At 39.5% G+C, this 25,464-nt stretch overlaps 1 protein-coding gene and 1 long non-coding RNA gene across 8 annotated transcripts in view; one reads left to right on the top strand and one right to left on the bottom strand.

Annotated features, from left to right (window-relative positions):
- Positions 1-1,509, bottom strand: part of TRUB1 (TruB pseudouridine synthase family member 1) — a 66,463-nt gene extending 64,954 nt beyond the window's left edge. For 3 of the 6 annotated variants that reach the window (XR_001301213.2, XR_001301211.2, XM_021073386.1), the window contains exon 1: positions 1,158-1,509. Coding sequence is in view for 4 of the 6 variants with exons in the window: in XM_021073386.1 (XP_020929045.1) it covers positions 1,158-1,443 (286 nt within the window). In the remaining 2 variants the exon portion in view is untranslated. The remainder of the gene's footprint in view (positions 1-1,157) is intronic. The other 3 variants (XM_013983770.2, XM_013983771.2, XM_001929396.5) reach the window with 2 other exon arrangements.
- Positions 1,562-25,464, top strand: part of LOC102160539 — a 35,553-nt gene continuing 11,650 nt past the window's right edge. The window contains exons 1-3 of one of the 2 annotated variants that reach the window (XR_002338765.1): positions 1,562-1,625; positions 1,774-1,920; positions 3,740-3,845. This is a non-coding gene — a long non-coding RNA (uncharacterized LOC102160539). Of the gene's footprint in view, positions 1,921-3,739; positions 3,846-25,464 lie in introns of both variants that reach the window. The other variant, XR_307827.3, reaches the window with a different exon arrangement.

Below are 25,464 nucleotides of genomic sequence, written 5' to 3'. Positions count from 1 at the left end.
CATCCTTATAGGCAACAAAGTAAAATGAAAGTATAACAAAAGAGTAAGAAGACATAACACAGGAATTAAACATCTTCAGGAATGTACCTTTACTAATAAACACTGTATTGTGTCAGTTTTAATTAACAAATTCCTACCAGAATATTTTGGTTTTGCAATTAAAATGGGGCTGTGGGGTAATGCTTGCCAGGGGACACTAAACAAAGAAGAAATTTCCTGTACTGGCTTAATGGAAAAATAAGCCAGAGTCAAAGGGCCTTGAAAACCTAGTTAAATGGTTTTATCACCAAAGGCTGCAGAAATTACTGCTGTGAGCTCAGTTAAGAGACAGTCTTTCATCCTCACCTATAGGCTAGCACAGATCTGGCTTACTGCAGGTGTCCAAAAAAAATCTAAGGTTCCTTGACGCCACTGTCTGAAATGATCTACGGGAGTGATGACTGACAGATCCTTCTAAGAGTCTCCCAGTGTACATGAAGAAACAAACAAACAAAAAGAAAGCTCTTAGAAGTGACCAAGGTATATTTAGTAGTTGTCAAAATATCCACACACTACTTACACCAGAATCACCTGGAGCAACAGTTTAAAGATGCAGCTTCCTAAAAATACCCCATGCCCTCAGAATCACAATCTCTGAGAAGACAGGGATTAGGAATCTGCATTTGTACAAGGGACTCTAAATAATTCTTATGCCCACTACGTGAAAACCACTGTGCCAAGTCTTGGTTAACTAAGTAGATCCTCATTTCCAACATATTTTTAAGAATGCAGCTTTGGAGGGTAGAGAGCCAGTGTTTCCTTTGGCTAGGGTTCATCTATGTGAGCCAAACAAAAGGCTTCTGAGGGATCAAATTAGAGAATATTCGTCTGCAAGTCCAAAAGCAGAGGTTTATCTGTGGATGTGTGGGGTTTTGTTTTTTTGCTTGTTTCCCTTGAGAATGACGACTGCCAGTTAGGCTACAGGAGTTCACGTCAGGACAAGTCCAAGCTGGAGATGCCCCAGACTTCTGTCCAAAACTTATACAGCGGTCATTCTCCCTTTCCCTTCCTCTTATCTCCTGAGCCATGAGCGTGCAAAAAGCCCAGTGTGCTCTATGCTGTTTCCGCTCTCGTGGCGACCACCTCTCCTCGGCCTGGTCCCCACCCGGCTGCAATACCTGCCAGCAGCTTCTCCTTCAGCCGATTCAGCAGCTCGGCTGAAGTGGGCCCTTTGGGCTTGTGCACGGCGAACACGCCGCTCAAGGACAGCAGCTTAGTAGCCATCGTGGGTTTGGAAACCGTGGCTTCGGATCCGGTCCTGGCCACGGCCGCAACCGCCGCGGCTGCAGTTGTCGCCGAGGAGGTGGCGGCCGTTGCTGCAGCGGTTCCTGCACTTTCAGGGACTGGGGTTGTGTCTGTATTCAAAGACGAAGGCGACACCACAGCCACTTCAGCAGTTGCCATATTTTTGCAGCCCAGACCAGTTTTTTATCCTGGAGTCGCACGCTAGTGACGCACCTAGGAGCGCGCCCGACATCCCCAGTCTTTTTCTTGCTGGGAATTGCGCAGCGCGGGGAGAGCGGGGGTCGCAAGGGCTTGTGGGAACTGTAGTCTCGGCTTTGCCGTGCCGGCCGAGAAGTGTGGAGGTGAAGTAGTTTTTCTCCTGTAATCCTTTGTGCTTCTTAGGTGGGGTTACTTCGGTACCGCAGGTGTGATTTCGCGCTGCCGAACCCGAACATCAAGTCCTTATGTATTTTCGGCGAGAAATCTCTTCACGTTCTCCTTCGCTCCTAGAATTAAGAAGACCCAGCATCCAGAATAGAAAACTTAAAATGCTGACTTCTGCTGCAGCTTGTGAAGAACTATAGCTCCTATGGTTCACTGCTTCCTTCAGTTTGTTTGCTCTTGAATTCATGGTTTAGAATTAAAATATACCTGAAGGTAAGCTCTATTAGAGCAAAGAACCCGTTTATCTTCACTGCCTCACACATAGTAGGCGCTTAAATAAATACTTGGGAACAGATAGATTCTGAAAGAAGCCAAGTGCTAAATCACGTGGGTTAATTTTGATGCCCTTCATGCATTTCTGTCCACCTCCCAACCCCCACAACTCAAATGTAATTCTTAAGATTTCAAAGGTACTTAGTACTAACGCTTCTGTGGATCGTATCCTTTGCTTATTGCAGTTCATAAAATTAAACTTTACTTTCGATTTGAGAAAGTAAAGATTTTAGAAGTTATTCACTCTTCAACAATATTCCGGTACACTGTTCTGATCCTGGCACAAGGCAAAGTGGAGAAAAATTCTTCGTTTTGCTTCTGCATCAGATAACATTAAATGGTATTATGAGTATTGTGGAACAGATAAGTTTGTCTTCATTTTCCTAAAACTTTCATTACAACCACCCTTTCTCCCAATCGTCCTTTTTCACATTAATATCTAGTATCCTAATAATGCCTCTTAGCTCCTCAGAATTACCAGTTATGGGATCTCATTTGAACCTGCCCCCATTCACTCAACAAGAATAGGAAAGAACAATGCTTTAAATAACAAGAATTATTCCTTCCTATATGTCCATTCTTCCCCATTTAGTCAGATCATGAGGCTCTCATTGAATTTTTGGGGTGCACAACAATGTAAATGTACTTAATACCACAGAACGGTACACTTAAAAATGGTTGAAATGGGAAATGTTATGTTACGTATATTACATCACAAAAAGAAAGGGGAAGTAACACATTTGTGGGGGAACAGGGGAAAGAGGGGGTGTTTTTTAGGGTAGAAAGCTGAAATTCCTGAAGGAAGCAAAATAACTCTTGTGATCTATTATAAAAATCTAAGCTAGGAGTTCCCATCGTGGCTCAGCAGAAATGAACCTGACTAGCATCCATGAGGACTTGGGTTTGATCCCCAGCCTTACTCTGTGGTTAAAGATCCGACATTGCTGTGAGCTATGGTGTAGGTTGCAGATGTGTCTCAGATCCTGTGTTGCTGCAGCTGTGGTGTGGGCCAGCAGCTACAGCTCCCATTAGACGCTTAGCCTTGGAACCTCCTTATGCCGTGGGTGCGGCCCTAAAAAGACTAAAAAAAAAGTCTGAGCTAACTGAAAACATTATGGAAGAGGTGCCTTGGAGGACAGAAGAGAATTGTTAGAGAATAAAGAGAAACTGAAGATTGACAAGTCTCTTGATTAGTGGATACCTGAGCCTGCTTCAAGATTGTTCATTTTTCAGGAAGGTTGCATGACTTCAGAAGGAGTAGCTACATCCTCAGGAGCAAAGCATCCTTTAGCCTCAATAAAATTCCTGCCCTCTCTTCTTAACACAGAAGCAGAGAGCCAGAGACTTTAAGAGAAAGTTTATAGCAGGCTTGAATGATGACTTGGAGATTAGAGAGCCTTCTCCCAATTGTCCATATATCAGTAAGCTTCCCGAATTCTCTTGTGACTCTAGGATGGGGGGGTGGGGGTGGAGGGAGGGCATAACTCAGGGTGAAAATAATGCTTCTGTTAGAATTTCCCACGAGCCCAGTGCAGAATCAGAGTTTGTTTGTTTGGTTGGTTGGTTGGTTGGTTTTGGCCACACTCTCAGTATTTGGAAATTCCTGGGTCAGGGATTGAACCTGTGCCATAATTATAACCAGAGTTACAGCAGTGACAATGCCAGATCCTTAACCCACTGAGCCAGGAGGGAACTCCCAGAGTTAATTTGACTAAAAGAAAACAGAGAAACAGATTTTTCTTATCTATTTTATTTCTAGGATGCTAGGTCACAGCAAAATTAATTATCTGCTATCAGATATGTATTCTTGGCATCAGAAGCACCAAGCTCTAATTTTCTGAAGTAACCAACATCTTCCACATGGGGTAAGTCTTGCATTTATGAGTTGTCTTACTTCATATATGTGTGAGTTAGGATTCTTTGGTTGAGAGTGATAGAAATTGATTTGTATCAGCTTTGAACTTATCAAAAGGATTTTTTAAATGGGTTTATCAGAATGTACTGGAATATTTTGCAGACTTGGGAAGTTCTCTCTCTTTATCTCCCTCTCTCCTGCCACATCCACCTATCATACTACTCTCTTGTGTCTTTTTCATTCTTCTTTTTTGCTTCAGACAGACTTTTTTTCTACTCCACATTCCACATTCTTGGTTTAAACCATCCTCTTCTGATCCAATTCCAAAAATATCCTGGATGAAGTCTCTCCTGACCACATACAGAATACAGTGCTCCACTAATTTTATTCCACAACCATAGAACTTCCCTTGCTTACTTTCCTTCTTGAGTTTTCTCTGTGGCGTATTTCATCTGATATACCAAATATTCACTTATTTTGTTTGTCTTATTTCCTCCATCAGAATGTGCACTCCATGAGGAATTTTTATGTTTTATTCATTGCTATATCTCCAGGACCTGGAATAGTGTCAGTTGCAGCACTCAATAAATAGTAGTTGAATGAGGGAATGAATAAACATGGAAACTCTAGCAGAAACCATGTGGATAGAGGGGAATTAGTGCCAGTTCCCAGAAAAGTAGAGAGCTGGACACGTAAAATAATAGTTGTATATTCCAAGTGTATTATCCTATGTGGCCAAATGTTTTATCTCATTTTATGAGTATGGGGCTGAAAAGAGAAAATACAATTAGCTAATGATGTATAAGACTTCAGCTTTCTAGACCAGTTTCCATGCTGCTCTCAACTACCCTTGTGCCTCCAAGGATTGTTAAATAGCAAGAATCAAAAATTGATGACTTTCAGGTTTTATTCCAAATCTATCACTGGCTCCCCCATGGTTGCATACCTGGGGCATTTCTCTGGTCCTTTCCATAGGCATATATGCCTGGGAGATACATACATAATGTAGGCATGTGTGCCTGGGAGATACATATGTAACTATTCTTAACAAAGACTTCTCCAGTTGTTCATCTGTGCAACTTTGTATAGGTGACAGAATCATAGAAAATAGTGCTTGGTGAAGACATATAGACCATATAGCCTGAGTCCCTCATTTTAAAATTGAATCACAGGAGTTCCTATTGTGGCTCAGCAGATTAGGAACCCGACTAGTATCCATGAGGATGTAGGTTCAGTCCCTGGTCTTGCTCAGTGGGTTAAGGATCCAGGGTTGCCACAAGCTGCAATGTAGGTTGCAGATACGGTTTGGATCCCATGTTGCTGTGGCTGTGGCTGTGGCTGTGGTATAGGCCGGTAGCTGCAGCTCCAATTCGACCACTAGCCTGGGAACTTCCATATGCCACAGGTGTGGCCCTAAAAAATAGAAAAAAATAAATGAAAATAAAATGGAATCAGGAGTTCCTGTCATGGCTCAGTGGTTAACAAATCCGACTAGGAAACGTGAGGTTGTGGGTTTAATCCCTGGCCTCTCTCAGTGGGTTAAGGATCTGGCGTTGCCATGAGCTGTGGTGTAGGTCGCAGATGTGGCTCGGATCTCAGATCTGGCGTTCCTGTGGCTGTGGTGTAGACCAGCAGCTACAGCTCCAGTTAAACCCTAGCCTGGGAACCTCCATATGCTGTGGGTACGGCCCTAGAAAAGACAAAAAAAGAAAGAAAAAAAAATGGAATCACAAAAAGATGCTCTTGATCCCCAAGAAAAGAAAGCTGGGGATGCTCAAATCTATACCATGAGTTGATCAAGGCATAGATTTTTAAGGTTTAAAGAAAAGATGGACATGTTTCGTTGCATAAAATATGAGAGCTGAAAATTTCTCAAAAAACCCTTCTTTTTATGCATTTGAGAATTTATCCTAATAGGGAAGAAAATGGTAGGATGATTAAAGAAACAAGTAGTTGTTGCACAGGGAACTCTGCTGTGAACTGAAGTATCCAAAGAAAATATATTGTGGTTTCTTTAGAGGTAAACTTCTAAGAAAGTTTTACTTTGTAAGAGAAAAATGTTTTTAAGGTTTTAATTTTGACCACACATTTTTTTTCTAAGAAGGAAAAAGCAGTAGCAATAAAATAAATTTTTAATGAGGAAAGTAATTTTTTTAAAGGAAGGGTAGATAATAAAAGATGAATACTAAAAAGTATCACAAATATGTAGAAGTAAAGCCAGAAAAGCCTTATTGAGAACAGGAAAAAAATCCCAAAGACATTAAAAGCAAATAAAGTGGAATTTTTAAAAATCAAGAAGGAGATATATTTACTGCTTGAGGCCAACAGAAAAGTCAAGCAATGCTCCTATTTTGCCTGGGGAATATCAAAGAGAATGATTTGGGCATGAAAGTGAAAGAAGTAAACAATTGTTAAGAGAAGAATGATGTCCAGGAGGGATGAAAAGATTGGAAGAGGGCATCTCTGCACTAATGAAGTTAGATCTCCTAGTTCAGATGTTATTTCTAGGGGTAGGGGGAGGGTGAAACTGACAGCAGTAATGACTTGAACCTAGCCAGAACCCCGACTGGGACTTGAACCCACAGTTTTTAAATTAAAATCACTCATGAAGTTCCTGTTGTGGCACATCTGAAACGAATCTGACTAGGAACCGTGAGATTTCGGTTTCAATCCCTGCCTCACTCAGTGGGTTAAGGATCTGGCATTGCCATGAGCTGTGGTATAGGTTGCAGACACAGCTTGGATCCTATGTTGCTGTGGCTGTGGTGCAGGCTGGCAGCTGTAGCTCCGATTGGACCCCTAGCCTGGGAATATCCATATGCCCCTGGTGCGGCCCTAAAAGCAAAAAAAAAAAAAAAAAAATTAGAATCAGTCACCCAGTGTCTGGACTTACTGAGGTTCAGGTTCTTTGTGCCTCCACGCAGAAGGAATTCAGCAAGAGACAAAGTGATAAGCGGAAATAGATTTATTAAGATAGAATGCTTTTGAGAGATCATAATGGGCAGGCAAGGAGGCTCTGCCCCAAGGATTAGGTGGGCTACAGTTTTATCATCAGGGTGAGTTGTTGTGGGAAAAGCTCCTCCTCGGTATCCAGTAAGAGAGTATTTGAGGTCAAATTAGGACTGTCATGGTGCTTATTCAAATCAGCAGAAGGGTGGTCTTTAAACTCCTGCCCTTGCCTGAACCTGAATGCAGTCCTCACCCCATCTCCCACCTAGTGACCTGAGTGAGGCATCTCTGGAGCCTCACTAGTCAAGCAAGCTGTCTTGTTCTGGTGGCTTTCTTGAGCAATTATTAGCTTACAGTGATTCCCAGAGTTCCCTAGGTTTTCCTCTCTATCTTATGGTCCCTTATTGGGACCACAACTAACTAACTCTCCTACTCCATCCCTATCAAGGGGAGATATGAGAACTTGCTAAAGGGATTGTTTAAGGGAACAAACTGTTGCTGAACATGTATGCTATGTGCTGGTGCTTTACATTTTCCTGGAATTTCTATAGTAACTCTCAATTTAGACTTGTGGATAAAAGAAATGTAGGCTGGGTGCCAGAACTTCACTACAAGGGAGTTGTTGTTGTTGTTGTTGTTATATCAACATCATCTCTATTTACAGATGAGGAAAATTAAACTAAATGAGGTTAGGTAATTTCAATAAGGGTATTAGCTAGCATAAAGTGGATATATTGGGGGTCCCCAAGACCAACCTTAGACTAGATTTGTTAGAAGGATGAACAGAGTTCAGAAAAGCTATAATACTCATGGTTGTGGTTTATTATAGCAAAAGGATACAGATTAAAATAAGCGGAAAAAAAGGCACTTGGGATGAAGGCACCACGAGAAACCAGGTCCAAGCTTCCAGTCATTCTCTCCTTTGCATTCTCAAGAACAGCTCTTAATTTTCCCATCAATGGACTGCGAGAATATGTGTCAAATCTTGCCAGTCAGGGAAGCTCACCTGAGCCTTGGTGTCCAGGGTTTTTATTGGAGATCAATTACATAGGCATGCAGTGCCTGCCCCTATGACTGACCTGAGCTACTTAGTCTCTGACCTTCCTGAGGTCAGACTAATTCAGTGTAGCCCAAGGCCTGAGGCATATTGAAGCATTCTTATCAGGCCAGATTTGCCAAGGGTTCAGAGGTTATCTGCCAGTAGCCAGTGGAGGGCTAGTCTTCACTTTGGAATGCTCAAAATTCACACACTAACTGGTCTAACCCATGTGTAACTCATCAAGAGCAATCCTGAGAAGTATTACTGCCAAGCAAAGATGAAAGGAAATTGAGGCTCAGAAAGATTAAGCAGCTTGCTGAAGGTCCAACAACTAATAAGTGGCAGTTAGATTTAGTAGAATTCAGGCTTGCCTGACTCTAAAATCCATAATCTTAACCAGTGCTCAGTAACTTCTGATGAGAAGGTAAGTGAGAGACAAGCTGAATTTAAATAAATGTTTACAGAGTTGAATACTAAGTCCTGGAATGTAGATGCTAAAAAACAATTTTCAAGGGCAAATCATAGAAAACATGATTTAGAATTAACGTAAATGAAAAAAATGGGGGTATTTCACTCTACATTGAGCCTTACATGAGAACATTACATACTTTATATGAATATTAAATGGCAGAACAGCTATTGTAATCTTGGAAGCAATAACAGAATTATTGTGTCTAGAATAAGAGAGGTGTTGTCAGGTCCTGGTAACGTGGCTGACTCTAGGCAATACGTCATATTCCAGATCATCCCCTGTCTCAAAAGTCTCGTGCCCTTCATTCCTCAGTTCAGAAACAAGGCAATCTGATGATCTATCCTTGTGAAGGTATGATGTTGAGTGAAATAAAACTACCACTGTGCTGGTCCAAACATTTGAATATTGGCAATTTCTATCTAATAGTAGTACTTGATAATAGTTTAACGTGTCATTTCTTTAGAGGTCTTTGCATTTCAATGGCAGAATCCAGTTCAGGTCAGGAAAGGCAGATATTTGTGAACATGGAAACATTCTGATGTTTGCCAGATTACACATACCCAACCTACATTTGCTGACAGTTTGTTCTATTAAGTTATACCAATATCTCTTGATGGCATTGTCAACTCATGTCCATTCGAATAAATTAATGTCCCCTTCTCAGCTGACTCATTTGGCAGTAAAAGCTAGTTCACTGCCAATGTAATAGCTGGCTCAACTGATCTATCAAAAAAGCACATTTTCACAGTAATAAGCCAAAAGGAGCAGTATGCCCTCCCGCACCCAACGTAGTAGTTCATGTTAAACAAATATGAGAAATTTCAAGGGCAAAGATATGGAAAAGAGGAGACATGAAGCAGAAAGACCTGAGATGATAGAGATATTTTACAATGTATAAAATAGGGGCATTTGACATTTTGTGCTTTTAGGTCTATAAAGAGATGCCTGTAATTGCTCCTGAACTCTCAGAATATTCACTCAAAGGGCACAATTGATTCTGTACAATGTACATAATGTCATCAAGGTACATTCAGGATATATAATAAGTTCTCAAATTCATATACACAAATATAACTATTATTTTTTTAATTAAAAGACAAAAATATAAATATTTATATTTTAATGTAAATTAAACGTGATTATTTATAGCAGGTAAATTACAAATACAATAGAACGGTTTACTCTGGAACCAGTCAGATGTTGTCTTTTAACACTGCCAAAGAGACACAGTAGATCTGATTGTTTTTATGTTATTTAACATTCATTTGTACAACACATGTTTATTATGCACTTGTTCTGTGAGAGGGGCAGGTAATAACTTTCATATTGACCACTGCTGCAAATAAAGTCATTTACACACAGCTTGGAGAAAGTGTTATCAGTATGTTTTTAAGTAGGCTCTGAGGATTTGGAATATTTAAAACCATTCAGTATTCATATTCCAAAGATAATGTACACGTTGTCTTCATCGATTAATCTATGCTATCATAAACTGGGGAAACGTCATTCTGTGACTTCGGTTTTCTTTAAACGTTTAATAATGTGCTCCACTTGAGGAAGGGTTTAAGGCTGGATTCAGAGACAGAGGTGATGGATGTTTCCCATTACCAGGGTGAATGAAAAGCCTCTTATTTAGCCTGGACTATGCCTAGAGGCTAGCAGAGGAAGAAAGCTTGCCCCCTGTCATTTGTTATCTCAAAACTCCTGAAGACCTCAACCTTTCCTATTACTACTTAATTGAATTTAGAAAATGACGATCTTCCTTTTAAATATTTTATGGTTTTTAAATGCAAGATTGATTTTTTTTTTTTTTTGACCTAGAGAAGATTTGGATATGTTCTTCCTAACCTGTGAGTTAGTATCTGTTTCCCAAATTGGGAAGATCGGAATGTTTCGGTTGAGTTAGAAAATAAAAGTATGTTCTCATATTTTGGAGCCAAGGCATAGCTGCATAATTTTCTTGTTTTTGTGGATATACCTTGGCTCCAAAACTTTCTTGATGCTTGTGATTAGCCTTAAGTTAGGGAAAGCCATTTGGGAAAAAGCCATGTTAGGGTATGCAATCCCCAAATCATTTTTTACTATTTCACATTGACTCACATATATTTTATGATACACTTGCCATTGTGAAATACAATTTGTATTATACAGCAAGACAAGAAATATTTAAACATGAAAAACTTTTCTCTGCCATTTGGCCTCCTTCCTCCCCTCCGCTGTGCAGTATGTATCTGCATAGCTGCATTATGCATCCGCCCAACCTTCCCAATGGCAGAAATAACTGCTCAACCATGAAGAGCAACATTCTTCTAACACCATCAAGACAAGTGCTTAGAAGATAACATTCCTTCATAATCTTGTAAGGGGCTGCGTTGACCCATGACCACTGGATTGTGTAAACTGTCAATAATACCTCATCTTGTGTTCAGCCCTCTGTCTCAAAAACTATGCCTTGACCCCTAACCAGTGGAACAGTTCTTGGCGCTTTCTGAGAGGCTGTTCCTGGGGTTATGATCCTCAATTTGGCTCAAATAAACTTTTCCATTTCTTTCTTAGATCAACTGATTGTCTTTTGTTGATGTTACCCTATAGACTTTACAATAGGAATCTCAAGAATAACTTCTGACCTGCACCCCATATGTAATCCATAATGAATACAATTTTTTCTTTTCTTTTTTTTCTATTCTAACTCTTCTACTTTGGATAAGCTCTTTTCACCATGAATATTCTAGTCTTTCCCCCCAGAAATAAAATTTATGTCTACCTGACAGAGTTCTGAAAGTGTCACCAACAAAGTCCAGTGGGGTCCCGGGGCTGGAGTAGGGGAGAGAGAATAAAATGGAATCTAGGTGATAAGATAAGGCTTAACCTCTTTTGTGCTTAGTCTAGTTTCACTTGCCTACAGAGGGCTGCGCACAGAGGCCTTGCACCTAAAAAGTGGGATTTGCATTCTTAGCACAGAACCACTGCACCTGGCCGCACAACTTGATGGGCTGTGTGCAGAAGCATTGCCTCCGACACCTCAATTTACCATGGCAGCAGCATGCTGCACCTGGCACTCGCAACACACCTGCACCTAGCCATGAGGCTCTACCCATTCCTCCACAGATGAGATCCCTGTAAAGCAGCCCTGCCCTTGGCCTGTCAGGAAAGCGTGCACTCTAGAGCACAAATGAAGCTTTCCTTTGCTTTTTTTTCTTTTTTTTTTTTCTTCTTTTTTTTTTTTTTTTTTTTGGCTTTTTTTTCTGAGCCAAACTTGGTCTCAGACAGAAGATTTCTTGGGGACAGACTTGGGAGTATCCGTAACAAAAGAAAACAATTTTCTTTCAGCTTAGTTAAGATCATACTCAAAGTTAATGTTGCTGGTCTTTGCTGGTCTTTCATCTGTTTCTTAAACTGTAACGTAGGAACTTCACATTTATGTTGGGTTTGTGAATTAACCGTGACATCTCAGCCAGTGGTTGAACTGACTCATTTTAGCCTATCCTGCTGAAAGTTATATGGCCCCTGTAAGAGAGGAAAAAATGTTCTTTGACCGTCTTAGGGTCCCCCTGGCTAGGTCCGAAAATTAAACTGTTAAAGGCAGATTAACAGGAGAATAGCCTACAAATTTTATTGAATTATTGCATGTACATGGGAGCCTTCAAAAGAAGTGACCAGAGCGGGAAGCTTTTATACCTTTTAGAAAAAGAACATTTGTGAAAAATTGACAAGACAGAGGGCCTTGGGCTGGGAGTGGTAAATGGTGAAGAAGTAACTAGTAAAGGTTAGTGTAACGAGGTTTATTTGTACAGGTTTCTAGGCCCCAGATTCTTGGCTCTGGTGATAATAATGTCTTCCTTCCTCTTGGTACCGGGAAGGTACCTTTCATGTGGGAGATTTATCTCCTGCTCTCAGGGAAGGCCAAGGGGGAAGGTCAGAGTGACCGTCTTGCTTCTGCAGTTTTCTCAGATCCCTTCAGCTTAAGACCTAAAATATGCCAATGTGCTGTGTTTTGGGGTGGTGTGGCCTGTATTCTATCACCCCCAAGAAATTTATCTCTGATCATAAATAACTATTGCAAGGGAACCTCTCTCTTTCTGTCTCATATATATAGTTTTGAGAGTAATATTGAGATCCTGCTGTCTATATTACAAAATAAATACTCCATATTTTATCAGAAAGCGGGGGTACTTATGGTTTCGTAAAGCTGCCAGTCTGTGTAATTTATCACATAGATGAGCAAACCCATATATGAAATTTTAACCTTGATTCAGTTGAGAGTTTAAAATGAGCCAGCTGGTTTTATTAAACATATGTATCTAATATTTACACGTTTATGTGTATAAATTCTATTTTCTGATTACGATGCAGGTATATTTCGTTCACACTCCAGCATGTAACAGATAGGGATGCCAGGCAAGGATTTTTAGACATGGTGTCATTTTCTTGAGAAATCTTTTCCTTCCTTATAAATGGTTTTGAAAGCAGCTGTGTGGCCTTCTTCTTTCCTCATCTCCCCCACCTCACAGAGTTTGTCAGTGCACCTTTATAACCTGCCTGAAGAGAATTATAATCTGCAGTGTGACTTTGCCAGCCATTAATCTTCCTCCCATTTTAGGGTCTGAAAGGAGAAATCCCTAGAGCATGTTTTCCCCTGGCCTCCGAGTCATCCTGTTTGCTTCTTTAGTCACAGATAAAAGAGCAGTCTTGAGCTCTCACAGCTGGTCTCTGGGGGCAGAGCCAGCCACACAGCTTGATTCCTCGGGTTTTTCCATGAAGGAGTCATGCTTGTCACCAACCGGCAGAAAATCAACCCTATCAGCTGCAGTTACGGTGTCACTATAAGCAGAAGATGTTTTCATGGTCAGGACATAGCTCTGAAAATAAGGAAATGACACATGCAATTGAAATCTTAAATATATTATCATTCAGGGTGTGGGGGAAGATTCCTTTTAAAAGCTTTCATAAAATAACATTTTCTGCCAGCAGCAGCATTTTATCACCAGATGCAATAACCGGCTCCTTAAATGCATGTCTTCCCTTAGAAGTCATGAATAAGCCAATTCTGATTCCCAGGTACATAAATTGTCCAAGATGTCTCTTCCAAGCACCAAATTATATGTCTATCTTCTGCCCACAGGAGAGCCCTGAGATTATCGTCTAGCCTTCTATTATTCACTGAAATGCTGCCCCAAGATAGGGGAAAGAGCACAACTCTCAATCAACACAGTGTGTAAATCACACCACTTAAAAGCCTCTTCAACGTCTGTCACTAAGTCCCATGATCAAAATTACTGGAAGGTTCACTGATAGGTCCACACTTAATTCTTTTTTCACCAAGCACTATGAATTAAAACTCAGAAGAAACTTTACCTCATGGGTCACCGGTCACTAATTGTTTCATTTAACATTCCCCAAGCACCTCCTGAAAACTCCCTTTGTTCCAGGCAGCAAGCCAGAGGAGCTGGGGAGTGGGGGGTGGGCAGATGTGCTCCCTCAAGTGGTCCATTGCTCCCTAATCCCACAGAAACAGGTCCAGTAAGCAGTTAGCAGTCTATCAGCTCAGGAAGGAGAAAAGATTGATTCTGGGTGTCCTAGTGGCGTTTCCGGAAAAATCATATTGAGAGCTTGCTAACAGGACGTAAATTTGACCTATTTATATTCAGAATGACCTAAACCAGTGCTTCTCAAACTGTGGTGAAGAACCAGTTTTTTAACGGCCCAATCCATGTAGACTGTCTTGTAAAATACTAGAAAAAGTAAATTAAAAAAAAACGAATATGATGCCATGTGGCTCATTATTATTTTATATTATTATAATTATTATGTTATTGTATTATACAATTATCATTATTACTCTGTCAAATTGCTATAAAAGTTTCTAAACACTTTCAGTTTCTGTATTTAGCTCATCACAGACAATACATAGGTTTCCTACTAGTGCTGGCCTGTTAATCAGGCTTAAAGTGGCAGTGATCTAAATCATAGCCTTTGTGCTTTATATATCCTTATATGTTTTAAGTATGTGCTTTTATGAATTATAATCCAACTGAGACATAAACTTTTTTTTTAGTATAGTTGATATACAATGCAGTGCCAGTTTCTGCTGTACAGCAAAGTGACTCAGCTGAGACAGAAACATTTTCAGAGAAACCTCAAAAGAGGAGCCATCCCTTGTGAATGCAGTGGCAAATATCCTCCAACTTAGAGCTTATCTTGTCCTTTTTAGTAACGGAATATTATTGAGGAATAAACATTGGCTTTGAATCCTAAATCTGTCATTTTCTAGCTGTGTGACCTCTAACAAGTTAACTGACCACTCTGAGCTTCTGTCTGTAAAATGGGGTAGTCAAATGACTTCCTCTCAAGATTGTTATGAAGATTAAATATAACAATGGATAAGATGCGTTGGGAATGAAGGAAGCAAAGGTGCAATAAGTGGAGCTGTCGTCATTGTAAATGGTAGCTCACTAAACTGGGAGCTCCTGGGAGGCAGGTTGGAAGAAAAAGCACATCTCTTGATATATACCCCAGCTTCTAGTTCAATATCCAGCAATAAATGCTTCTGGGTGTTAATAGAAAGGGAAGGAAAAGGGGAATGAGTACAAAAGAAAGAAGGAAGGCAAGAAAAAGAAGGCGAAGGAGGAAGGCAGTGATAGCAGTGGTAAGTCAAAGATTTTCTCCATTTAATGAGTTTCAGAAAGTGCTTCATTATAACTTACAGAAATTGGGATGGATGAAACGTAAATTCCTTGGTTAGCTGCCAATGAGGGTTCAAAGTAGGGTCACTGTCTTTCATCTGGCATTGGACACGCCTCGGGCTAATCCGCATGCAGTCATGGAACAGTCTATCAGTGCTTGGTACTTATGGAGCAAGGGACCTAGCATCTTGGTGGGCATACAGCATGTGAAGTTGAGTGACCTTGGGACACACCTGTTTAATTGGGGGAGGGAACCATTATATAATTTGATATCATCTTATATAACTTGTTATCAGCTTGAGAATTAGAAATTGTTCATAGCCTCAAAAATAGGCAAACTTAGCAGTTTTGATGAACAAGTAAAAAGAAAGTGTGTCAGTGGTTTCTAATGTATAACTGAAGTTGGGTATCATTACTCAGAAGGTCGATCTAGTGGAGCAGAGCTTGCTTTGCAGGGGGAAGTGGCAATGTAGCCTAAGTGAGGTTATTTATAACTTGACACTGTTCAAGATTGCTGATGGAAGCTGCAGAATACTATTTCTTTTTGCAGATGACGTCAGTTATTTCGGTGTGTGTTCTTGGAACACGGTCTTTTCTAAAAGGTTGTTAACTGGCCTCAGCTGTGATAGGAAATGATATTGGTCTTTGGCCTTTTGCGGTTACAGTAATAAAACCTATAATTGGGTATTAGTGTTCAATGATTCATTTTAAGACTACAGCCTTTGCTGTGCTCTTCTTTTGTAGGGAAGAGTTACCATTGGAGAAATTACATTTTGTTCTTCCAAAGAAAGCCTCACCATTTTCAATATCCCCTACAAATATGTAAGAAAATATTCTTTTTCTTGCACTTACAAGAAAAGCTTTTCTGTGATGGTTTTAAGTACTTAACTTGGTACTTCCAGTTTGAGAAAGATTTTAGTTTTTACTGAGGCTTACGTAAAATATTCACCTGTCAGCAATACTTGAATGCCTTATACTCTGAGAATACTTAGTATGATAATTACTTCTCTGGATAAAATTGACAATGGCTGCTTTTTTCTGAAGTAATTCTCTTTTGTTTCTAAGGATGAGTAAAAGAAAATATACCAGGGCACTAAGGAATCAGTCTCTGTTCCTACAAGGAATTCTAATTTTCTGTTCTTTTTTATATATTGTAGTTGATTTACAGTGTTGTATTAGTTTCAAAGTACAGCAAAGTAATTCAGCTATACATACACATACAAAAACGTACCCACATAAATACATATATGATATACATATGTGTATTTTTCTTTTACAGATTCTTTTCCCTTATAGATTACTACAAAATATTGAGTATAATTCCCTGCACTATACAGTAGATCCTTGTTGATTATATATTTTATATGTAATAGTGTGTATATGTTAATCTCAAACTCCTAATTTATCCCTTCCCCCTTTCCCCTGTGGTAATCATAAGTTTTTTTTTCTTCTATGTCTGTGGTCTGCTTTTTTGTAAATAAGTTGATTTATATCATTTTTTAGGAGGCATTCTGATTATCATCATGTTGGGTTTAGGAAATTCTTTGGTTTCCTTTAACTTTGATGGTTAACAAATTAATTCTCCAATTGGATAAATCCTTCTAAACTAAATCCAACAATGTAAGTTCTAGAAGCAGATAAACCAAAAGGTCTTTAATAAAGGCCTTTTCCCCTTCAATGCATTAAACATTTGTGAGCTTCAGAATTCTATGTTTATAATTAGTCATGTACAGTATTATGTCTCATCTCGAATATCTGCATAGTTCAGCCTATTATGACAAGATAGCAGGCAGAACCTGACATTAGAAGAATCAGACCGCCCAGGGGAAAAAGAATGAAATATATTTTATAGTCCTTTGATTTCCTCCTAACTCAGTGGGGCTTTCATTCCTGGTTTAAATTTATAAGATTTATGATCATTCTACTTGCAATAAAAATATGCTCATTTTTCAAGTAGTAGGACTCTAATTAAGAATTGAGGAAGAAATTACTGTAACACAATGGAATGTAGAGCTTTAAGAGCTTTCAAAAATTACCAATATAAACAACGGGTTATTTAGGGCTGATGATGGATCTTCTTTTATTCTAGCAAGATATGAGAGACAAATGATCTCTATAGTTTTCATCCTTTGTTAGGGATAAATAAAGATGGAGGTTAGGACCTGTTCTGGCATGTGTACACACCAGTCATGACAAGAGTCATGTATGGAAAATCTTGGAGCAGAATTTGGCTCGGTATTGCAACTGTGATGAGCCCCAGCTGGGTCCCTTAAATCACCTAAGGGAGCAATGTTCTATGTTTAACACTATCTGCAGTGTTTTAATGATATCTGGAGACACCCAGATCACATCCTCTAGATGTGGCTCCAGTGATCCTCTCTGGATTTGGTCCTGATTTAAGCTTTTGAAACTGAGACACAGTCAAGAAGATTTCACAGTATTCATCAGAAGATCCAAACTTTCTCCCTTCCTCTCTGTTTCACTGTTCCTATAGGCTAAAATACCATAAAGATTATATTTTCATACATTTTATTTTATTTTATTAATTTATTTTTAAGTTACTCAATAATTTATTACATTTATAGTTGTACAGTGATCATCACAATTTGATTTTATAGGATTTCCCTCCCATACCCCCAGCACATCCCCCCACCCTCCAAACTGTCTCCTTTGGAAACCATAAGTTTTTCAAAGTCTGTGAGTTAGTATCTGTTCTGCAAAGAAATTCAGTGTGTCCTTTTTTCAGTTTCCACATGTAAGCGATAGCATTTGATGTTGGTGTCTCATTGAATGGCTGACTTCACTTAGCATGATAATTTCTAGGTCCATCCATGTTGCTAACAATGCCGGTATTTTGTTCTTTTTAATGGCTGAGTAATATTCCATTGTGTATATGTACCACATCTTCTTGATCCACTCCTCTGTCGATGGACATTTAGGTTGTTTCCATGTTTTGGCTATTGTAAATAGTGCTGCAATGAACATTGGAGTACACGTGTCTTTTCGAGTCCTGGTTTTCTCTGGCTAGATGCCCAGGAGTGGGATTGCTGGATCAAATGGTAGTTCTATGTTTAGTTTTCTGAGGACTCTCCATACTGCTTTCCACAGTGGTTGCACCAATTTACAATCCCAGCAACAGTGTACTAGGGTTCCTTTTTCTCCACACCCTCTCCAGCACATATTGTTTGTAGACTTTTTGATGATGGCCATTCTGGCTGGTGTAAGGTGGTACCTCAGAGTGGTTTTGATTTTCATTTCTCTAATAATAAGTGATGTTGAACATCTTTTCATATATTTTTTGGCCATCTGTATGTCTTCTTTGGAGAATTGTCTGTTTAGATCTTCTGCCCATTTTTTGATGGGGTTGTGTGTTTTTTTGGTATTGAGCTGCAGAAGGTGTTTATAAATTTTGGAGATTAATCCCTTGTTAGTCGATTCATTTGCAAAGATTTTCTCCCATTCTGTGGGTTGTCTTTTTGTGTTGTTTAGGGTTTCCTTTGCTGTGCAGAAACTTTTAAGTTTAATTAAATCCCATTTGTTTATTTTTGTTTTTGCTGTCATTACTCTAAGAGGTGGATCTGAGAAGATGTTGCTGTCATCATTTTATTCCTTTATAATCTCTGCATACAAGGCCCTGGGAGAATGGTGAGGTTGCAGGCATTTGGGCTTCTCTCCAATGCTGACAGCTTCACATCCCTGGGGTTTTAGGGGCTACTACCCTCTTATGCCCCCTCATTCCCTAGCAAACTTTTCTTTGGATTCTCATTTATACTAAGGTTCACATAACTGACAGCAACCTGAAGTAATAGTTCTCAACCCAGAGTGCACGTCAGAATCACATGGGGAGTAAAGTTGCACAAGTTTTGGTACTATTCCAGGCTTAGTGAATCAGAATCACTAGGAATGGGAACTAGGAATTTTTATTTTGTAAGAGGCCATAAACATTCCTGATTAAGAAATACTGGCCTTCCATTGGCTCTGCCTTTTAATAGGTTCAAAACCTGCAACTAAAGCCGCTATGATCAACTGAAGAATTTTAAGCAGTTGTGGAAATTAACTGCAGAATGCCAAGAATTCCCAGGATGTAATGGGTAGAGGGCTTTGGCTCTAAATTCCTTGCCTGTAAAAACTATATATATATATTTTTTTTTAAACAATAAAAATTTTTAATAAAGTTTTCTTTCTGATGAAAAGCTGTATATTCCTTACACGAAATATGAAAAAATATATAAAGAAGAAAATAAAAACTATATTCATAAGATATAAACTGTTAACATTTTGGCTTATTTCCTTCTATAGGCAATTTTTTTTATTTTGCTTTTTATGAAATTGGCCTTATCTTTTTCATAGTGTTTCCTGACAGGAAACAGTCATTTTATTTGATAAATGTAGGATAGATTTCTGATTCCTAGCCCCATCCCCATCTCTCTATTTCACACACACACACACACACACACACACACAGAGTGCCTAACATACTGCCTCTAGTATTTTATGTACTCAGTAAATACATGCAGACTGAATGAATTCAGTGACCTGGTTTTGGACTCTTTCCTGGGCAGTCACAGAAACATAGTAACAAATTATAATGATTTCTGAAGCTTTCTCAATGAGCTTCAAAAGATAGTAATTTTTTTAGGATGATTGTGTAAAAAGTGTGAAATAGAATTATTAAATACACTTTGAGCAGCTCTTTGCTCTTTCAGAATAACTCAATGGAAATATTTATATTTGAAAAAAATCTGTCTCCTGAGAAATACGGCTTCTGCTCCTATCTTGATTTCTTCCAAAAAGTATCACTTGCAATGCCCTACAGCAGCTGCAACAGTCAGAATTAGGCTTGGTTGCATACATTGGTAATCCCCAATAATAGTGGTTTAAGCAAGAAAAAGGTCCAAGGATAGATACTCCAGTGCTGGCATGGTGGTTTCCATGGTCAGACAGAGACTAAAGTTCCCTCTTTCTTTCTACTCTGCCGTCTTTGTCAGTGGCTTCCATGCTGAAAGTCTAATACAGTCAAATATCAAATATGCCTATTGGAGTACACATTTTACTCCTACACTCCAGGCAAGTAAAGGGAGGAAAGAGGGAAGGGAAAAGAAAGAGCATCTTGGCTGAGTTAGTGCCCTTTAGGAAGCAGTCCCAGAAGAAACAACCATCAGTTTCTGTTTACATCTCAGTTGAGCCCTATTTTCAAAAGAAACTGCAAAGTATGCTCAGGTGCTGCTAAGAATATAATCGGGTTTCTGTTAATAAGAAAAAGACAACAGATACTAGCAGTCTCTATTCTTCACAGTGTAGCCTCTTATGTCATTTAACAGTTATGATGCTTTTGGCTACAAATAAAAATATCTAATAATAAGTGGCGTAAACATTAAGTTTTATCCTACAAACTAGGTCAGGGTGGTTGAAGGTTGGTTCCAAAGTTCAAGGATGTTGTCAAGGCCCAGGGATCTTCCATCTTTCTGCCATGCCATTCACAATATATCAATAATATATTTTTTTTCTTTTTAAAAATTATGTATTTTTAGAGTATAGTTGATTTACAGTGTTGTGTCAATTTCTGCTGTACAGCATAGTGACCCAGTCATACATTCATTTTCTCATATTATCTTTCATCATGGTCTATCCCCGGAGACTGGATAGCATTCCCTATAGTAGGACCTCATTGCTTATCCATTCTAAATGTAAGAGTTTGCATCTACTAGCACCAAACTCCCTGTCCATCCCACTTCCTCCTCCCTTCCCCTTGGCAACCACAAATCTGTTCTCTGTTCCATGATCAGCAATATCTTTATCATCAAAAGATGGATGAATCATACCTTCACATTATAACATTGGAACATTGGAAAGGTAAATTCTCATTTGGGTCCCTTCAGGGAAGAAACTCTCTGCCTGACACATTGGGTGTCACTCCTAAACCAAACATTAGTAATGGAATTACAATTGGTTTAAAGCGATAAATCAGGAGTTCCTGTTGTGGCTCAGTGGCGACAAAGCCAACTGGTATCCATGACGATGTGGGTTTGATCCCTGGCCTCGCTCAGTAGGTTAAGGATCCAGCATTCTCGTGAGCTGGGGTGGCAGATGTGGCTCAGATCCAGTGCTGCTGTGACTGGGGTGTAGACTGGCAGCAGCGCCTCCAATTTGACTCCCTAGCCTGGGCACTTCCATATGCCATAGGCACGGCCAAGAAAAGCAAAAAAGCAAAAAAAAAAAAAAAAAAAGTGATGAATCAGCAATTCCCTCCTGGGGCTGAGTGTGGGAAGGTAATTAATTAAACAAGATAAGGCCTCTGCTATGAAAGAAGCAGGCAGTGGGGAGAATGACTACGGGATAGATAAACTTCTGTGTCCATCACACTTACTCTGTTTTACAAAACACAGTGGTACAGTGGTTTACAACTGTTCTCAGTAGTGAACACTTGGGAAATTTCATAATACCTTGTTCATTACTTAAAGAGCATTTTCTTTCTACTGGGCAAAATACAAGCCTGAGTTCAGACGATGAATCATTAACCATCAACACAGGCACAAATTTATATTTCTATAGTTGTAGAAAAATAAAAGGAAAGTTACTATCAGTACTCATTAAGTGTAAAACTTTTAGCATTGCAATGGCATTGAGGAAAAGCAAAAATCCCAGTTATTCTAAAATGTAAAGAATCATAAGATAATTTGCATTTCTCCCACATAGATGAAAATGCATTCTTATTGGATGTTCCATTTAAACTGTGAAGGACGTTGACAGGACGTTGACAGAGCAATGTAAAAGTATCCTTTATTTTTCCCCAATCCTAACGTTGTTTGTGTGCCCCATTGTGTGTATGGCCCCAAATAAAACAACACATCCCTGTGTGTTGAAGATTTAGAATTCCTTGGTTTCAAGAAGAAACATTTGACCTGAATTCTCAAAACCTAAGCTGATAAGGGTTTCAGACCTGGATTATCCTGGATTGGGGAAAGAGGAGTTTCTGGAGGTTCAGAGAGAGACAAAGGAACCTATATGGGAGAGTTCAATTCCTTTGGACTGATGAGGTGGGTAGGGCATGCTGGCAAGTTCTACAAGGTGTGTGAGCCACTCTCACCCAGCACGCCACAGGTGACTGGTCGTCAGATGGAATCAGCATGGATGCCTCTCTGAACACTGAACCTGTGATCTGGAGAACAGCCTCTGGCCAATGGATTTCTGTGGCAGCCTTCTTGGATTCCACCCAAAACACTGGTGCCTGGTAGCAGAGCATGTAGTTAAAGAAGCATCTGGAAAGATGGCAATTATCACAAAATTGGCATCAAACAAATTCTTAGATTCTTATGATCTGGTGGAGACAGGGAAGGAGTTTCTAAGTGACACAGTATGATAGTGTCTATCCAGGATTCATTATTTCTCTCCAGTAAAACTGCTTTGTTCTTGGAGGCAGCTCTACCTGCCTTAAAAAAAAAAAAAAAAAAATACATCGCCTAGTCTTTCTCACACCTGTGTGACTAATGAGAGTAGAAGAAGTTAAGAAAAAAAGTTAAGGAAAAAAACTCCTTTTTCCTCTGGGAATGAAGAAATCATGTCTGGAGATCCAACAGTCATCTTTTAACCTAGGAGAGAGAAACCACTCACTAAAGGTTGCAGTGCAGAAATAGAGGAAGTGGCCTGGTTCCTGGTGACTTCCTAGAGCATCCATGCCAGCACAGGCTGCCTCCATCAGAATCCTACATGAGAAATTCACCCCTAACTACTGCAGCATTGTAGTTGGGTCTCTTATTGGCAGAAGCATTTCCTTCCTAGTCAATTTATGTAACTGTCACAACAACTTGGAAGTGTTATGACTGATCCCATTTTTTGACATGATAGGAGACTGATAAATCATGGAGTCAAAATTCAAACACAGTTTTGTCTGGCTCTAACGCATATAGTTTTCATTAACAAGCTCTCTGGTAAATCAAGCCAAGACAAGGTTAGGAAAGAGCGGGGTGGGGGAGGGGTGGTGCCAATACCAGAGCAGAATTGGGTAACCAGGTAACCAGAAACCCCTCGGAGGGGTATGTGTGTATCTGTGCTCACTAAAAAGGCTCAAGAAATACCATCTTGCTGATGAGTGCTGCTCCATTTGCTTATAGCCCTGATGGTTACACTTGGAGTATTTCTGAGCTTGAAACCTGAAGCCAAAATAAAAAATACGCTTAGCCATTAGACCACTAATTGAGTTAATGTAGATGCCAGTCCTAATAAGTCAAATCCTAAAGAAGAAATTTTGATCCAAATTAACTAGTTTAATTGTCTGCGAAATCCAAATTGACCAAATAATTGAAAGTTAATCCTTTCATTTAATGCTGTGTGGATCCTCCCCCCCGCTGACTGGAAATGTGCTACTGGTATTCTTAACATTCTCAGCCTCCATCTAACAGGTATAACTCCCTTTACAAGCATGGAGTACAAATGTTCTGGGGATATTTGGCAATCTCTGGAGACATTTTTGGTTATCACAGCTGGAGGTTGTTATTGGCATCCAGTGGCTAGAGGCCCGGATTATGCTAAACATCCTGTGATGCGCGGGACAGCCCCCACAACAAAGCATTATCCAGGCCAAAACGTCAATTGCGCTGCCTTGAGAAACTGTGCTCTGGTCAAACAGTACCAAGTGAAGGGAGAATTGGATACTTTAAACTGTTAATGGCAGGCCAATCAGTTATTTCAGGCTTCAAAGTAATATTTAAACCTGGCCTCTTGATCCATCAAATTAAGCAGGTAATTGATCACGCTCTATTTCCCCTTTTCCCATTGTAGATGCAGCCAGAAAGTGTAGTGGATAGGTTTCTGAAATCCTTCATCCTTTCTGTTTCAAGTCTTTGTGTTTACTGGAAGGTCATTAAGTTGCTTTGCTTTTGAAGTCCATTTATTACTTCTAAATCTAGTGCAGTCTATTTAGTCTTTCTTAATGCTGTCTAGTGAAACATTAATGAGAAGCTCACTGCATAGTCATAGAATTTGTCTGATTACCTCATTAATTTTTAATGAGTTTGCTGCTCACACTTCAGGATAACATAACAGAAATTGGATAATGTAATTCATTCCGGGTGGAGTGCCCCTAAATTTGACTTTAAATTATTAATCGTGTAAGGCTGGGGACATTACAGAATCTTTTGCCCATTAATTTACCTAAATCTTTGGTTGCATCATTTCTATGATATATTCTCTTCCCAGAAATTTCTTTTGATCAATTATTGTGGCTAAAAACATCCAATTTTTCTCCAGAGTGAAATCCTCAGAATTCAAAATTTGAAAAATTGAGCTTTATCTAAGATTCAAACTTGAGCCTCTCATTAAGAAACATTATAATCACATCAGTTTCTTAAGAAAAGTGAATTGTTATTTTTAAATATTAATTTGAGGCTTGTAGAACCTGGACAGTATCTTTAATTCGATCTATTTCTTTACCTAGATCATCTAAGTTTACTATAATTGTTCTAAAATTCTCATTTGATTTGGGACGCAGAGTTTCGTTAGTCTACTAGTTTGGCAGCTATGAGTAATCTAAGTCCCACGGAAGCAATGATTATAAGATTACTTGGCCAGGAAAGGTTTGTTTTATAATTGCAAACATCTCAGTACAAAAAAAAGGTTAGTTGTTCTAGTAAATAAACCTGGAACTTCTGTATCACATCCCTTTTCTAGGAATGGTAACAACTCTTGCTTTCCAGTAGAGCAAGAATAATAATGAAAATTGGGTTGTAAAGGTTATGAAGACTCCCATACAATCCTGACTCTACCAGTCCTAACTACTGGTAGAGTACCAAAAAAACTACCAAAGAAAACCCCCCCAAAACCCCAACAAACCAATTCACTTTGTGAGAGCTATAAATGATCCAGGCTGTGTTCATGTGTTCAGTCTAGAATGATCACAGAACATTATAAATGCAGCATTCCACTGAATTAATAAGCATCATTTCATTAACACACTGGTGAGTACACTGAGGAGGACCAGTACTTCCCAGCCTCTGCTAATGCAGCCATCCATTCTCTCAGCCAAAGCCAAGTGGTTTGACTGCAAGCTGGAGTAATAACGTTGCAGGAAGTGCTCGGCAGCTCCCCCTTCTGGAAACACGACAAATAAGGCAGTCAAAGGGGTCATTCTGATCATGTAGATGAAATTGTTAGGATTCAAGGGGGCTCATTAGTCGCGGAGTTGATGAATTCAGCAGAAGTCAATGAGTTCAGCAGAAGTCCAATGAAGATCAAAATACGAAATGTGTTGCTAGTAAAGCTGGACTAGAACAAGCTGCTTGCCCCTTTGACCAAATCAGACTTGCTGTTCTTCCTTCCTGAGACACACAGCGACATCCTCAGTAGGGCAGGGCCTGCCCTTGGGCTTGTCATCTGCATGAAGAACGTGTGTGGCCGGTGGACAGGCCTGTTGACAAAAGATGGGTACCAATAGTTCAATGTTCTTCTAGAAATCCCACCACAGGAAGGAGCCAGCAAAAGAAGCTTCTAT

The sequence above is a fragment of the Sus scrofa genome, chromosome 14 (assembly GCF_000003025.6).
Source record: "Sus scrofa isolate TJ Tabasco breed Duroc chromosome 14, Sscrofa11.1, whole genome shotgun sequence".
NCBI classification, from domain to species: Eukaryota; Metazoa; Chordata; class Mammalia; order Artiodactyla; family Suidae; genus Sus; species Sus scrofa.
Note: the sequence above shows the minus strand (reverse complement) of the source record. Positions and strands in the feature narration are given on the sequence as shown.